Source organism: Vipera berus (assembly GCF_964194415.1).
Source record: "Vipera berus genome assembly, chromosome: 1".
Lineage (NCBI taxonomy): Eukaryota > Metazoa > Chordata > Lepidosauria > Squamata > Viperidae > Vipera > Vipera berus.
The window spans coordinates 131705990-131719006 of record NC_138202.1 but is presented as its reverse complement, the minus strand read 5'-3'; the positions used below and the strand labels follow the sequence as shown (position 1 = coordinate 131719006).

The 13017-nt window shown below is 37.3% G+C and overlaps 1 protein-coding gene across 2 annotated transcripts in view; it reads left to right on the top strand.

Moving 5' to 3' along the window:
* Window positions 1-12676, top strand: part of HACD2 (3-hydroxyacyl-CoA dehydratase 2) — a 30272-nt gene extending 17596 nt beyond the window's left edge. For both annotated transcript variants that reach the window (XM_081346752.1, XM_081346753.1), the window contains 3 exons: window positions 1559-1680; window positions 3055-3233; window positions 6407-12676. In XM_081346752.1, the coding sequence (XP_081202878.1) occupies window positions 1559-1680; window positions 3055-3233; window positions 6407-6489 (384 nt within the window). In that variant the 3' untranslated portion in view covers window positions 6490-12676. The remainder of the gene's footprint in view (window positions 1-1558; window positions 1681-3054; window positions 3234-6406) is intronic.
* The last annotated feature ends 341 nt before the right edge of the window (window positions 12677-13017 follow it).

Here is a 13017-nt window from a genome sequence, read left to right as displayed (position 1 = left end):
CTTTTTTTTTTTTAGAAATATAGAAAACTGGCAGCAGAAAAAAAAACCTAGCAGTCTTATCAAGTCTGCCCTTTGAATTTTTTTTGTTTTCTTTTTAATTAATTATTATTTTTAACATTCTAATTTATTTTAATTTTTGCCAGATAATGGGCCTGTGTTTATCGCAAGCACGTTTAAACTCAGTCACTGATGACTGACCAACTACCTCCGCTGGATACTTTCTAATATTACTTCTGAACTTCCTTCCCGTCTGAGGTTCTGCCCCCGGTGTTCTTAGTTTTGCCATGGTTGTTGAGCGAATCACTACAGCTTATAGTGAACCATGTGTTTGCGAAATGAATTGGCTTCCCTCATTAATTTTGGTTGTCAAAACCTTTTCTGGGAAAGTTGCAGATGGCAATCACATGATTGTGAGATGCTGCAACTATTGTATATCCATGCCAGTTGCCAAGCGCCTGAGTTTTGATCACACAACCAGGGGGATGCTGCAGTGGCCAGAACTGTGAGTACCAATTTTAAGTCCCTTTTTCAGTGCCAAACAGTCACTAAACGAATAGTTGTAAGTTGAGGAATATATTTTGGTATGCAGTGGCAGTCTTCAAAGAAACTTTGAGAGAAAGGGCAGCAGTTCTACCTTTTCTTACATATTGAGGGACAGAATCCAATTATTTACATTTTGGATAGGTTATTAGCCAGACACAGATACAATATACTGTATATAAAGTCACAGATGATGATTAGTTAAAATTAAAGTTACGAAACAGCCAGTTCTTTCTTTTGCTTTGTACACCTCAGCCATTGCATCCAAGTGTGCAGTAATTCCCAAAAGACAACAAATTTTACTGACCTCTGATCCAAAGGTGTAATTTTCTTCTAATCTTTATCCTTTTCTATAATGCGATAGAAATAGCTTCCAGATGAAGTTTTATTAGGCAATTGCTTCTAACAGAAAGTTTTATAGGGATTCTTAAGAATGTTTTCCACTTGAACCCTCCTTTTATTCACCTAATTTCTTTCATTTCTTCTTATAGGAAAATCTGTTAAGCAAAGACAGAATCTTTTGACTGGTAGAGCCAGGAGCTGTGTTAATCTGAAGTCACCCAGAATTCTTTACAACAATGCATTACACAGACTCTTTTCTTTCTGCTGCATTTGCTCTCTTTTAATTATTTCATTTTGGAGCAATAATACAGATCAGAACTTGATATTTTAAAAATGAAGATTCACTTGTGCAACATTTTTAATTTTCTAAAAGACTTCATTTCAGTGTTTCTTGATGGGGGAGGCAAAAATCAGTTTAAAACTACCACTTTCCTGTAGTCTGTTCTGGAGGGTGAACTGAGGTGGCTTTTAAAAAATAAAGAAGAATGAATTGGTGTGATTATATGTGCAAAGCTTGAAATCATTGGAAGGATGGTTTCTCGAAGCCTCATGTTGCCTGATTTGTATGGTATGGTTCACCTTGGGGTGAAAGAATATAAGCACGGCTTGATAGTTTACATCATACTGTATATATAATTTATTTTCCCCTTTCAACAGCTGCATTTATCTTTTATAGGTGCAAAGTGAAGATAGCATCCTTCTTTTTGTGGTTGCCTGGACTATCACAGAGATCGTCCGTTACTCTTTCTACACCTTTAGTTTGCTAAACCACCTTCCTTATTTTATCAAGTGGGCCAGGTAAGGTGATTAAACACTTGATAATTATCAGCTTAAGAAACAGCTCAATTAAGCAGAAGAGAAACCAACAGACACCGGGCATTTTATGTAAGGAAAGCGTGTAATAGGGGCACGAAAATCATTTGGATGGAAATATTGTTTCAGATTTGACATGTTTGAATATGCTAAATGTTTTGTAATGTTTCAAGCTCAGAAGCAGAGTATCTTTTATTTTTTTATTTTTATTTTAATTCCATTTATATCCCGCCCTTCTCCGAAGACTCAGGGCGGCTTACAAGCTTAGCAGTAGCCTTCATTCTATGTATATGCCTGCTTATTAGGGCTTTCACACACACCCCAAGCGGCATTATTACAAAGTCAGCTTAATTGCCCCCAACAATCTGGGTCCTCATTTTACCTACCTCGGAAGGATGGAAGGCTGAGTCAACCTTGAGCCTGGTGGGACGCGAACCTGCACTAATTGTAGGCAGCTGGTGTTACTTAAGGAGCCTTGGTGGAGCAGTGGGCTAATGCCTCCTTAAGTAACACCAGCTGCCTGCAATTAGTGCAGGTTCGCATCCCACCAGGCTCAAGGTTGACTCAGCCTTCCATCCTTCCGAGGTAGGTAAAATGAGGACCCAGATTGTTGGGGGCAATTAAGCTGACTTTGTAATAATGCCGCTTGCCCCCCCCCAAAGCCCTAATAAGCAGGCATATACATAGAATGAAGGCTATTGCTAAGCACATTGGTTTGTGCTTAAATTGTAAGCCGCCCTGAGTCTTCGGAGAAGGGCGGGATATAAATGGGATTAAAATAAAATAAAATAAATAAAATAAAAGCTGTTTCTGTTTAAAAGTATCCCTTATTTATTTGCAGAATAAATAAGGATCATCAGTTTCTCTCTTTTCTATATACTGGACTCCTTTTCCTTTCATTTATTTTTAACATTCAAAATGGCTCTTTAATTTGTCTTCATACTTCTCTCTCTCTCCCCCTTTTCTTTGTTTGTCCCTTCTTTCAACTGTCTTGCTATTTTTTGATTAAGGAAATGTCCAGGAAATCCTTTGCAGAATCCTACTGAAGCAACAGTTTATACTTATGTTATGAAGCACTTCTGTTTTTTTGTGTCTAGAGGTTCCCAGTGTTTTTCATGAAACTTTATCCAAGTAAAATGTGTCTCGGTTTATATATTCCTAGAAATGAGAAATTTGTAGTTTATTAAATTTAACTTCGAATGTTTTATCCTCAAACAAGATATAACTAATCGTAAGAAATTTTATATTAATTTGGATGTGAAATGTGGGTATTTTAAGCAAATTGAAATTTCAATAAGTATGTCCAGAATTGCCTCTCTGATTTTTATCCCTATGTGAATATTTGTTTTGGTTTTGTAGGTATACTTTATTCATCATACTGTATCCAATGGGAGTTACTGGAGAAATGCTCACAATGTATGCTGCTCTGCCCTTTATCAAGAGATCTGGTTTATTTTCTATTAGTTTACCTAATAAATATAATTTTTCATTTGACTACTACACATTTCTGATCCTGGTTATGCTAACTTACATTCCAAGTAAGTGCAAACTCAGTTCATATTTTCTTGCCTCCTATGTTGGTATGCTAAAAGGGACGCGGTGGCTCAGTGGGTTAGGACGCTGAGCTTGTCGATCAGAAGGTCGGCAGTTTGGCGGGTCGAATCCCGAGTGCCGCGTAACAGAGTGAGCGCCTGTTACTCGTCCCAGCTTCTGCCCACCTAGCAGTTCGAAAGCACGTAAAAATGCAAGTAGAAAAATAGGGACCACTACGGTGGGAAGGTAACAGCGTTCCGTGCGCCTTTGGCGTCTAGTCATGCCGGCCACATGACCACGGAGACGTCCTCGGACAAACGCTGGCTCTTCGGCTTTGAAACGGAGATGAGCACCGGCCCCTAGAGTCGGAAACGACTAGCACGCATGTGCGGGGGAACCTTTACCTTTACCTATGTTGGTATGCTAGAATAATCTTGCAAAAAACCCCAGGCAGGATTATTTTCAGACCTGTCTTCCAGGAGTTGAAAGTGACATATTCTGTGCTCCTTCCTCCTACCTTGTCCCATATCAGAATCCTGTGTGGAAAATACACCCTAGTCATCTAGTAAGGTTCTCTGGCTGAAAATCAACTAGTAAGCCACAACCTAGCTCTGCCCCTTAACCATTACACCAACCTGTATGTATATGTTTACGATGACCACAGTGAACATAAATGTACAGTTCCCCTATCTATGAAGGGGGTTTCTGCAGTAGTAGTTAATGATGATCCTAGGCTAAAGCTCAGAACTGTCAGTCCAAATGGAAAATCCACACATCTGTTAAATATACAAAACTCTTCACTAAACTTCTCTTTCCTCCATTTTGTTCTGGCAACTTTCCATATTAGCTGGGATACGCAGATTTCGCATTGGCCTCTTCCTCAAAGCCCCATTTTAATGTTTTTCCCTTTGGTCATTGAAAAGCCAGGAAAGCATGTCATTTTCAAAACTGATGCCCCCTCACAGCATTATTTTTACCTCATGTCTGAAGGGTGAGTAAACAACAGCTCCTGTTGCTGCTATTAAAGGCAGTGCTGTCCAGCCGAAATTTCTTATTACCCATTTCTGGATGATATCAAGAATCTCTCCCCTCCCTCCCTCCCTCCCTCCCTCCCTCCCTCCCTCATGCCCATCCTGGCGTGATAGAATAAATATCAAGTTAAATAAACATTATGTCAACTTATAATGTTACACAACTATAACTATTGAATTGTTTAGGATAATGTGTTTTGCTTTTCTTCACCAGAAACAAGAGCTTTGCAAGTCTGTTCTCCCTATAGTTTTAGTTGGAGACCCCCCCCATCTCCCCGTCCATGCACAAGCTCCCCTGAGGGTGGCAAAGGAAAGCCACCATCAAGGGAGCATGAGGGTGGCGTTCCTTTGTGGAGAAGGAAGGGGGCAGGCTTTGTGGAAGGTAGGGATTAGCAGAGTGGAACGTAGCATTGGGCTGTACAGCAGTTATCAAGAAAAGCACCTTGTGCAAAAAACAGCTTTTAAGAGAGACCGGTGTGCCCAAGAAAGAAAGACAAACTGCCCAAGAGAGGCCAGCCTTTCTGGCAGCCACGGGGAAATTGCCAAGGAAGCTTGGATGGGAAGGAGCATTTCTGCGGTGGATGACTTGAAGCCTAGTTAGTCTCCAAAACTCTCTCTTCTCATGAACTGCAAACATGGATGGGAGCAAAATGAAAAAAAAACAGGCATTGCAGTACAAACCACATCCCCCCTTTCTGCCTGCGTTATGACTTGCCACACCAGTTTGTACAGCTTGTGATGTCATGACACCATCTGTCATTTAAGAAAACCTTCGGTTCTTGCAGATACCTTGTTTTTGTTTGTTTTCAAATTTATTTGCCACCCATCTAGTTGTTCAGGTGACTCTAAGCGGCTTACATCAGGATAAACGACATAACAAACAGTTATAAATATAAAAGCGAATTAAAATTAAAAAAATTAAAACAAGCTAAAAACCAGGGGTTTGGTGGGGAGAGGTGGGGTGTCTCCTCTGTTAGTGTATCAACCTTGCCTCCAACCAGCAGCAGCTTTCTTCAGGATCCCATGCCAATCAACAGAGCCAGCTTTTAAGGACTTTTCTGAAGAGTAAAAGGGGCAGATCTTACCTCCTGTGGCAAGATGTTCAAAAGGGCAGGAGCCATGGCAAAAAAAAGCTCTTTTCTTGGATCCCACCAAGTGGCGGATGGGATCTGCAGTAGCCCCTTCTACCAGTACAAGTGGGGTGGGCCAGTCCTATTGGAGAAAGTTGATTCTCCAGATATCCTGGGCCCACACCACAATGGTTTTTAAAGATAATAACCAACACCTTGAATTGCATCTGGAGGCAGATTGGCAGATGGTACAGCTCAACTAAAAGTGGTGGATGAGCCCATTGTCATCTGTTTTCCTGGAATGAGAAAGTAATAATCAGTGCACTGATTGAACAATGAAAGTCGCAAATTTCATTTTGCTATTACTAGAAGATACCACTTCTGAAAATCTTTTTAAGGAAACTTCAGGGACTTATTCAGGCATTCCCCAGGAGTCAGCACTGGCTCGAAGGCACAAAAGAGGAAGATACAATATTAGACAGCCACCATTTTTATTGCATTGTGCTGTAATTGGAGCATAAATCTTACCAAAGCAGTGCTTTTTCATAGGAAGAACCAGTAACTATTTGAACAAAAAATTTTCTGCAATTGTTGCATCAAGAATGAGATAACTGTTCTTCGGTGAGATACTGATTTGTTGAAAGAAAGTCAGATTTGCAGTGCCAAATGAAAAATGAATAACAGAAAGAAAAGGAAGTAAAGGAAAGGACCATTTAATTTCTGAATATTTAAGCTAGTAGCTATCATTTTGTTTTTGTTTTTGACTTGTTTTATTAATTAAAGAACTTCTGCAGGGTATACTGGGACTAACTAGTTATTGCCTGTACTTTAAGCGTACACTGTGCCATGGAGAGAGAGAAAAAATAAAGTAAATTGAATATTGAAATAAAAGAAAAACTGTTTAGCCAATTAGTATTTCCTGAGTAGTTTTAATATCTTTCATATTAAAAGAGGCCAAAGATGCATGTTTTGAGATGCTAATATCTTTTTGTGAGAGTCTTTTTGAGTATATGAAACTAATCAAGACGCACACAGATAAACCTCCTGACTTAATTACCCAATTCTGTTGTTTTTCAGGCTTCCCTCAGCTGTATTTTCACATGTTACATCAGAGAAGAAAAGTACTTTCTGTTACTGAAGAACACAAGAAATCTGAATAACTCCCAACTTCTATTTAGAGTTGTGCCCAAATATGTGTGCAAACAGGAACCTACCCAAATATGAACACTCAATCCAAGTTATAAATATTCAGAGTAGTATTTTGAGAAACTCAAAATAAATACTTGATCAACGGCTCAAATATTACTAAAGAAATCAACAGTAGTAACATCACCCTGTGAAATTGCATTTCCAGCATGTCTTGTTACAGTGAAACCTGGTTTTTTTGTGTGTATCTATAATCTGTTGGCTAAAAACTTATCATCTCATGCTTGATCATTAAGGTCATAGATAAGTAAGTGTGATGCTTGAATTAGGATTAGAATTATTTCAAAATTTGCATGTCTGACATTGCATCATAACAATATTATCTGGAATGTTTTTAAACATTTACCTAAACTGCCATCAGCTTCCTAAAGACTGCTGATCCTGATCTTAGAGAAGATCATAATTCATATCTAACAAGCCTAAACAAAGAGACAGTGTTACCATGATAATAGCTGTAACCATTTGCATAATCTGCACAACTGATTTTTTTTTATGTAGTTGGGCCTTAAAATACTGCATTGTTGCACAAGAATGAGTGAGTGTTCTAAACATGCAACGTAATCTTAATACCTCAAACATGGATGTTCTCTTGCTATTCTTGAATGCTTCTCTCCACCAAAACCCTATTTTATTGAAATGCATACATTATAGCTAATTTGTTTTTATAATCTGTATTTTATTGTTGAAGTACAGAGAAAATACAAAGAAAATATACAAAGTTAAGAAAACAAGATAAAGATTGCCACATTAAAAAACAGTGGAAAATAGAAAAAGTAAATTACTTTTTAGTGATACAACTTCCTCCTTCCTTCCCTTTGTATTCCTAACTACTACACTAGTAGCTTTAAATAATTTGTGACTAGCATTGACAAAAAAAACTTTTGGTATGGCTTTAAAATTTCTGTTCAAATTCATCCAATTCCAATCTGTTAAGGAAATGGATTTTTTCAGAAAAATAAGCATTTAGAAAAATTGAAGATACTTTTCTTAAAACCTATTCATTTAAAATTCAACACATTTTAAGACTCCATTAACTTGGGGCCTAAAGTTGATGCTATTGCATGAAAGTTTAATGTGTTTCAAAGCTAACTCATTTGGAAAATTGACATTTTATATGGAAAATTATTGTGAAATCTTTGAATATTTTTTATTAAATAATTGCTTTGATAGTTTGAAGAAAATGCAAATTGTCATTTATATTTTTAATTTGAAACCGTCTTGATAAGGGGATAGGCTTTATTATTTCTAAAAATGCTGCTGGTATTGCTCATCCTTCCTATACATTTAGTACTAAATTTATGTACATTAACTTAGATTAAGAAGTATATCCTTTACTCCATCGCAGTAACTTACTTTGCAACTCACTGCCAGTTTTTACTTCATTCTACTACGGGGGGGGGACCTTTGGCATTGTTGTTGATCATGCTGTAGAAAGATGTAAAAAATTTTTGTCCATCCCATTATTTCCTCCCAGATACATACTGCAACATGTTAAAGAGTTTGTCTTAATGGTTTGTATTTTGCATCAAGCAGTGGCTTATATTAAAGGGTTCGTAGCCAAATTTATACAGCAAACATAAGCATATATTTGTGTGAAGGTTGGAAGAAGAACAGCACTTAACTCATTCCTCAGTTATCCATTTGGTGGGCTGATGAGACAGTCTTTCCTTTGGGAATATGGTAGCTTATTGCTGAGAGCAAGTTGTGCCATCTGAATCATTCTAAGCTTGCAGCCAAGATCATTCTATTCTTCCCTTTGCATACTACCAGCTCAGCACATTAGTTCTACACTGAAAAGGGTAACGTCATCCCCATGTCTTGCAGGATCATTAAAATATAGCATGCATTTTCTTGGAATTTTTGATAGCTGGCCATTAACAAAGCAGCCACATTAAACCAATTCAGGGGATTGATCTACAAATTTAGCCCACTTAGCCATTTTATATTTATAACTGGAAAAAAAGATTTTACCAGACTGGTTCAGTTTTATCCTTGTGATTGTGAATGGTTGTCTTATGAAAACCATGGCTTCTGGGATTAACTTTAGAATGGTATATTCTTGCCAACGTGGAGATAAGACAATTCAATAAAATTTCAGTCCATCTGAATCATGAAAAAGCTTTTCTATGTTAGCCCACTTTCTAAGGGCTTTAGGAACCTTGCAAGTATTGCATAACTTCTCCTTTCAGCTCATCATACGTCTACTCGGCAGGGAAAAAAGGACATGGAATTCTTTACTACCTCATTTAGCTGTAGATGCTGGTCAAATACTTCCCATCAGCACAAATAATTAAATCCCTGTTCTTAAGGCTGCTTTGCATAATAGGGGGGCAGCAGTTGTGGGATACAGATGTATGCAGTGTTTCAGATTTGATTTGGGGAAAGTTTCAGCACACCGGAATGCAGGCTTAGCAACTGCAGCTCATGAAAATAGTTACATCTGCCTCTAGGTTGCATAGCTGCTGCTTGATGGATTTTTGCATCAGGCTGAGATTGGACTAAATAATCTGCAGGATTATCTTTCCAATCCTTACACTCTGTGAGCTTGGAAATTGGCATAGCTGTTGAACTACACTGCATCAATGTTTCCACATATACCAGGGGTGTCAAACTGCCAGCCCGTGGGCCGGTTTCATCATACCGAAGCCGTGCCCACCCCATTGCCGGCAATGCAAAAAAAGTCCCGATACGTCGCGACACGTCACGTGACATATACCATAGCTGTTCTTCCAAACTCGATCCAAGGCAACAGCTCAATGTTTTACTTCTGATGGATCAGTTCTATCCCCTAAGCAGATTTACCTACATATGGCAGCACACACATTGTATTGATGTGATTGATTTCACTTTATCCTTAATAGTCCTTTGTTTAAGCTGCTATGCTTCATCATATCTTTGCTGGCATAGGCTCAGTTAGGATACTTTGTAAGCTGCTTGAGAATTGCCCTGGTAGTTTACAGCAGAGAATGGTTAAGTTCTTTACTGTTGAGAGCTATTGATTTGATTTGCAACTAAGAGACATGAGGGAGATGACTTACACTGTAAAAGCAGGACAGGATTTTGTCAATTTCTTTTCCATTTTGGTGGAATAAGAATTCTTTTAAACAAAAGATGGGCACATGTAGTTTGTTTTAGGGTATTTTGAATTCCAAAAACTATAATGGAAGTTGGCCATGAGTTGTCCACCCTATTATAAAAAATGAACACATTTGGTTCTAGAATATAAAAAAGATATTTTTGTAGCAGTTGGGTGAAACATCCCAAATTCAATTGTTTTTCCAGTCCAAATTTATTGTTTATGAAGTTCTTGATGGGGAAAAGAAACATATCTATCCTTAGGAAACACACCCAGTTCAGAAATATTTTAATGCCCACTTTTTGAACTTCTAATGAATGTAGAACAATTTTTTGAAATTGTGAAGAAGTGGCCATGTCTGATTTATGGTTTTTGTAAAGTTTTTGCAGAACCATGTTCTGGAGAATGGAAGTTAGGACCAATTATGTAGAAGCTGACATTTGAAGTTGCTATACATTGGTTCCATGTGTTCTAGCAATTAATGAATAAACGCTGCCAGCTGTAGTATTGTATAAAGCTGAGTTGTTACTAATGCTGTTCAAAAAGCAGCAAAGGAACCTTGTTTTATTATAAAGCTTCCTGCTCAATGTTTCACCACACAACTAAAATACGTTCCAAACAGATATAGTATGTACAATAGTGTTAATTGTGTGTGTAAGGAAACTACTGTCTGAAGGCAGATGCTAGAATAAGAGGAATGATGTGTAGAGTTACAGTTACCATGTATGCCAGTGGTTACAAACTGGGATACTGTGACCCCACCCCCCACCCCCAATATGTTAAATGAATTAGTGCAATTGATGATTCCAATTTTGTGTTAGTAATACTCAAAGGTTTGAGTTAGAGTTCCATATGTATATTTTTTTTTAAAAGTGGGACTCCCTTCTAAGAAACTCATGAACCTACCAGAGGCCCCAAATCACAGCTGAGATCCATGCTGTAGGTTATTTTGCTACTTGGGGTAACCTTCAAGCATTTTTCCCCCTTGAAGCAGAAGATTTATGGGTACCCAGGTGGAGCCCCTATGTGGAGGGGAAAAACAGCTTGGGGAAGGAGATATCAATTTTTCTTTCGTTCTTGTATAAAAAATATTTGCAATCTTTGAGCCTCTGTGTTGAAATAAAGAGACCATTGCATGCGTTTTGTGTTTAGCCTATAGCCAACCCTTAAATCCATGGATTCTGTGCTGTGCATTTAAACACTTCACTGTTTTTTAACTTGATGTTTCTCATGCCACAGCATGTTTCTCAATGAAAACTGCTAGATCAGGGGTGTCAAACTGCCGGCCTGTGAGCCAGTTTCATATACCGTAGTTGCCGGCAATGCAAAAAGTCGTAATACATTGCGACGTCATGTGACATGGTAAGTTTGACACCCGTGTGCTAGGTTGTTGAAGAAAATCACTAAGGAGGAAAATGTATTATGTGCCATTGGTTTCCATTACAGACTTGCTATTAGAACTTGAATGATTTACTTAGTGAGTTAAGGCAAAAACAGCTTATCAGTGCCTTTGATACTATTTACTTAAGATACAACAATGCAGTAAATAAGACTTTTTCAATTAAATCTCCTCTGGAAGAGTTGTAGCTAGACTGCCGAGAGCTGCTATCCCAGGGTAGCTGAAGAAGGCTGAACTGCTCTGCTCTTGCTTAGTCGATCAATTAATGTAGAATGAATTCTTCAGTCATATTAATGCTGTGCATGGGCATTGTGCTCATTATCGTACATGGCAACCAGGGCTTTACACACATAATACTTTATGCAGGGTTCCTGCTAGGCATATTGTATTTGTGAAGGAAGAGTTAATTAGGTTAATTGTATGATGCATGCTTCCTTGAAGAAAAAAACGGTGATTACCAGACCCAAATATACACATATAACTGCACGCAAAGTTAATGTATCCCAAATGAGAATATCCTTATCTAATACCTTTGTACTATATCCATTTACCAGATGGCTGTTAAGATGACTTGATTTCAAGACAAATTTGCCTTATTTTTCAATTCTTGTAAAGACAATCTTTAGAATCTGGATTAAGCTGCAGTGTTGGTTTATTAAAATACATTTTACTTCAACCATATCGCAAACTCGATATTTCTTAATTACCAGAAATTAAGTTTGTTTGAGTTATGTTTTTTGAAATTGATGAATTATGTCTTTTGAATTTTAATTAATTATTTATGGGATTCTGTTAGAAGGATTTTCCCCCTGTACTATAGTCTGGAATATTCTTCATATATATGTGTGTGTGTATTAAGGTTGCAGCAGAAGCCATGTGCTTATGTTGGGATGATTTTTGTGATGTATATAATGGTAGTATAAACAACCTATCTAGTTTGTATCTTACACTGAATTTACAGAGGGCAATTTCACTTCTTTTGATTATGATAAATAATCATGATTTCATTTGTAAGGAAAGATTTGGAGCATGTATATGTAGGCCAGTTTATAAAATTGTTATGCTTCAAGTAACATGTTTATTATTGATATACAACTGGATTTTAATCCATATTCCTGTAATAGAATTTGATAGAAATTGTAGTCTTTTGTAATTTTTTTAATGTTGTGAACAATACAATTGTAATTTTATAATAAATACTTTACAGAGCAAATGTTTTCAAATATTTTTGAAATTTGATATTAATGGAGGCTTTGAGAGACGATGTATGTATATTTGAAAGACATTTTTTTGTACTTGCTGTGTAGTGAAATGGTTGGCTGAGTACATTTTTCCCTCAGTACTGCAGTATCAGAGTAAATATGCCTGCTTGAATTTGGAATAGTAACCAATATTATTAAAGCAGGATAATCCAGATAAAATGCTCCTAGGACACTAACCTAGGATGAATACATTAACTTAAGCATACTAATTTGTGTGGAAGATTTCTTCTACACAATTACATTGTTGTCTCTTCCTTCTTCTCTTGAGCAGATATGGAATGTAATTTACTGTAATTTACTGATGTAGAACCAATTTTCTACTTAAGATCATCCTCAAACCTGAGATGGCTTTTCTATGAATGTTTTCAGATACTTATTTGCAAAGTTAAATACAGAATTGTAATGAATCCATCAAATATCTAGTCTGTGCATTGTTGCTACTGCTACTCAGTTAAACATCTTTGGCTTCTGCATCTACTTTTCATTTAAAAGAGGCAGGGACTTTGTTATATGAATGTGTATTCAAAGTATAATTTGACCCTTGCCTGCTGTAGTTGAAACTACTCTTTCCTCAAAGGAATATTTTCAGAAGTACTTCTGAGATCCCTTATTTATCTAGAATAGCTGGCTGTAGTTGCCTGTTATTTAGCATTGACTGAGTCACTAGATTGCTGGCCTTGTATTAAGGGATTTAGTCACTCTTGCACAGCATTCACATTTGGAGGTCTATGGTAATCCAACCAGT